The 255-nt window shown below is 49.0% G+C and overlaps 1 protein-coding gene across 3 annotated transcripts in view; it reads left to right on the forward strand.

Moving 5' to 3' along the window:
• whamm (WASP homolog associated with actin, golgi membranes and microtubules) overlaps positions 1-255 on the forward strand; it is a 3,671-nt gene that overhangs the window by 2,783 nt on the left and 633 nt on the right. For 2 of the 3 annotated variants that reach the window (XM_016456043.1, XM_016456052.1), the window contains exon 4: positions 47-216. In XM_016456043.1, the coding sequence (XP_016311529.1) occupies positions 47-216 (170 nt within the window). Of the gene's footprint in view, positions 1-46; positions 226-255 lie in introns of all 3 variants that reach the window. The other variant, XM_016456058.1, reaches the window with a different exon arrangement.

Raw genomic sequence — 255 nt, forward strand, 5'->3', positions numbered from 1 at the left:
CTGTGTGTGTGTGTGTGTGTGTGTGTGTGTGTGTGTGTTTCTTCAGGTATGGTGAAACAGATGGAACAGGATCAGAAGAGATTTGGCCACGCCTCTTGGGCAATGGCCACGCCCAGACAAGAGAAACTCAGAGTCCTATTGGCTAAAGAGACGCTGCAGTACATGAGAGCAAAAGAGATGTGCATCAAACGCAAGAGAGATGAGATCCGAGAGAAGGTGTGTGTGTGTGAGAGAGAGAGAGAGAGAGAGAGAGAG

The sequence above is a fragment of the Sinocyclocheilus anshuiensis genome, unplaced genomic scaffold (genome assembly GCF_001515605.1).
Source record: "Sinocyclocheilus anshuiensis isolate Anshui unplaced genomic scaffold, SAMN03320099.WGS_v1.1 scaffold1303, whole genome shotgun sequence".
Taxonomy (NCBI): Eukaryota; Metazoa; Chordata; class Actinopteri; order Cypriniformes; family Cyprinidae; genus Sinocyclocheilus; species Sinocyclocheilus anshuiensis.